At 38.9% G+C, this 3,068-nt stretch overlaps 1 protein-coding gene across 1 annotated transcript in view; it reads right to left on the bottom strand.

Annotated features, from left to right (window-relative positions):
- Nucleotides 1–474: 474 nt before the first annotated feature.
- BMPR1A (bone morphogenetic protein receptor, type IA) overlaps nt 475–3,068 on the bottom strand; it is a 46,644-nt gene continuing 44,050 nt past the window's right edge. The window contains exons 11-12 of the mRNA XM_009893031.1: nt 1,931–2,061; nt 475–875 (exon numbers count right to left, since the gene is read on the bottom strand). Of these exons, the coding sequence (XP_009891333.1) occupies nt 750–875; nt 1,931–2,061 (257 nt within the window). The 3' untranslated portion in view covers nt 475–749. The remainder of the gene's footprint in view (nt 876–1,930; nt 2,062–3,068) is intronic.

Below are 3,068 nucleotides of genomic sequence, written 5' to 3'. Positions count from 1 at the left end.
GGTCTTTACAGACTCAGGTAGGTATGCCTTAATGTATTAATGGTTCACGTTTTTGCAGTTCTCCTTGTGACCAAAACAAGAACAGAAATAAAATTTAAACGGAGATTCTGGAAGATAACTTAATGGCAAGGAGTAAATTCTGTAGCAAATCTCTGATTGTGGAGCCACAAAATGCATGGAGCCCTGACCGTAAAACTTTGTTCATTTAACTGGTTTCTTATCCATTCCAAATGACAGCAAAATAATCCTGGCACACGCATAAACACATAAGGAACTGTTAAACTGAGTAGTATCACAGATTCATAACCTACAGGCTGTTTCACAAAAACTCGGTATGGATTGACTATGTTTTATCAGGTAGAAAGCAAAAAAAAAGCTTATATTCTCCATCTCTGTTGAATCCATATAGCTTGTTAGGCTTTCACAGAAAGCACTGTAATCTGAACATTCCATTCAGTACCCAGAGTTTTACTGGAGACTCACTAAGTACGACTGAAGTCTCAATGCAGCTCAAACAAAAACAAAACGTGTACTTTATCAAGGCTGTCCGTATATGTAAGATGTAGTGTGTAGAGACTCTCAGTATCACAGTCTATGAAGTACTGAAAGATTTGATTAGCAGCCTGTAGAAGTGTGCTGAGAAAATATACTGAAACTCAGTTATTTCCTCTTTCCACGTAGGTCTCACCCATTTTTGAGTGAAAAGATCTAGGAGTCCAGTCTTCGCTCTCCAAAGTCAATTTACTATGTCAAATCTTTACATCTTGTGATTCCACCATCTTGGCAAGTGTCTTCTTGATCCTCAAGGCAGTGAGCCGAGAGGCAGGATTATGAGCCCAGCATTCAGACATTAACTTCAATATTGCTCTCAAACACTGCAAAATAAGAAACAAAGGAACAGTATTGTAACAACTGACAGACCTGACAGGTGTCCAATTTTGGTTCACTGTCAAGCCCAAATTATAGAACTCTTAAGTCCAAATGTGCGACTTCTACATTTTCTGGAAAATTGATGATAGAGAACTATTACAAATAGATCAACTAGAAAAAAAAAACAAACCGACAGCCATGTCCCAATCCTTCTGTTTCCTCCCCTTCACTGCCTAGTATTACAGTAGCTGGAACTAACGGAAGTGTTTCTTTAGTTTTACAAAGAAGTATTACCAGAACTTATCATTACAACTCAAGAATAGCGGTACAAAAATAGTAGCAATAAGCAGAAAAATGTCCATATATATGGCAGAAAAACTGTAGAGAACTTTTTCACTGAAAATGAAGATGTGACAAAAGTTCTTCCAGCATTCAAAACATAATAAGGAAAAAACTGGGAACTCCTAAAATAATCAAGAATTTGGGGAAGCAAGGGGATGGCATATGTAGCTGGCTATGTGAAATAGTCTTAGTTAATATGTTCAAGTTGTGGCGCTTTAAAAACACATTTAGATTTAATATTTCAGTTACATTATAGCTTGCCGTGGAACATACAGTAAAAAATGAAAAAAGAAAAAAGAAATCTAAAACCACAATGTAATCACTTCATATTCCATGAAATACTTTAAGCGACAAACCAATATGCTATATACATTAAGACTCATAAAAGCAATTAAAAACTCATTAATTTTTAGCTCCAATCAAAACTCTGAAAAATATTCCTCTACCTAAAAAAGAAGAGCTCAGTTAGAGTAGTATTCATACACTTGGATGCTGCTTAAGGGGATATTCCCATTAGATCACTGAAAAGATACATAAAAATATGGTATTTTGAGTTGATTTCAAATGTGTCTTTCTCCTATCGTTACTGTGAGGTTTTCGAAATATCAGGATGTCTGAATGTAGCCCTGATTTTACAATGCTTTAGTATTTTTTAAATTAAAATATCCTTCTGCATTAATGAACAAACTGAACTAATTTTTCCTTTCAGCATACTCACTTCATCACTATTCCATCTATTCGATACTACTGGGCGTAGGCGTTTGACACACACCACTTCTCGCATGTCCTCATAGGACGGATCATTTGGCACCATGTCATAATATGGCAACTGATACTCTTCAACAATACCTGGAGATAATTGTGAAAGATCAAGAATCATTAAAAAAATAAAATAAATCTATATATCTACTCTGAGATTTCCTTAGCTGGGAGCAAAAGTTGACTCAATTTTGCACCAAGGCAAACATGCCAGTGTTATACTGTGATAAAAATAGAAAAATTTCACTGTAACAATCAGACATTTACTAGAAAAGCTCCAATATTATGAATATTAAAAGCTACAATAATTCTTTGCAGTCCCTTTGTCTTTGATACCCAATGTAGAGTTCGACATCTTCTAACCTACCACATGCTACAAAGAAACAGAGGGAAAGTAAGATGCAAGATGAGAATAAAAGTAAAGATCTATAAGGTCACAAAAGAAGAATGAAAGACACTGAAGGATCAGTCTCTTGAGCAAGGAAAAAAAAAGGCTTGAGATGCTTCACTGTAACAATCTAACAGTTGTAATTTTCAAGCTGTACTCTGGACAGACTGTTACTGCTACTTTTAAAGAATGCAAGCTGTTCTGTTCAACATCTTTGTCGTGGACATTGACAGTAGGGTTGAGTGCACCCTCAGCCAATGACACCAAGCTGTTTGGTGAGGTAGACACACTGGAGGGAGGGATGCCATCCAGAGGGACCTGGACAGGCTGGAGACGTGGGCCCAAGCCAACCTCATGCAGTTCAACAAGGCCAAGTGCAAGGTCCTACATCTGGGTCGGGGCAATCCCAAGCACAAATACAGGCTCTGTGGGGAATGGCTGGAGAGCGGCCCTGAGGAGAAGGACCTGGGGGTGCTGACTGACGAGAAGCTCAGCATGAGCCAACAATGTGCGACTGCAGCCCAGAAGGCCAACTGTATCCTGGGCTGCATCAAAAGAAGTGTGGCCAGCAGGTCAAGGGGGGTGATTCTGCCGCTCTACTCCACTCTCGTGAGACCCCACCTGGAGTACTGCATCCAGCTCTGGAGTCCCCAGCATAAGAAGGACATGGATCTGCTGGAGTGTGTCCAGAGGAGAGCCATGAGGATGA

Source organism: Charadrius vociferus, unplaced genomic scaffold (genome assembly GCF_000708025.1).
Source record: "Charadrius vociferus isolate BGI_N301 unplaced genomic scaffold, ASM70802v2 scaffold429, whole genome shotgun sequence".
Classification (NCBI taxonomy): Eukaryota; Metazoa; Chordata; class Aves; order Charadriiformes; family Charadriidae; genus Charadrius; species Charadrius vociferus.
This window is presented reverse-complemented; position numbering and strand designations above follow the sequence as displayed.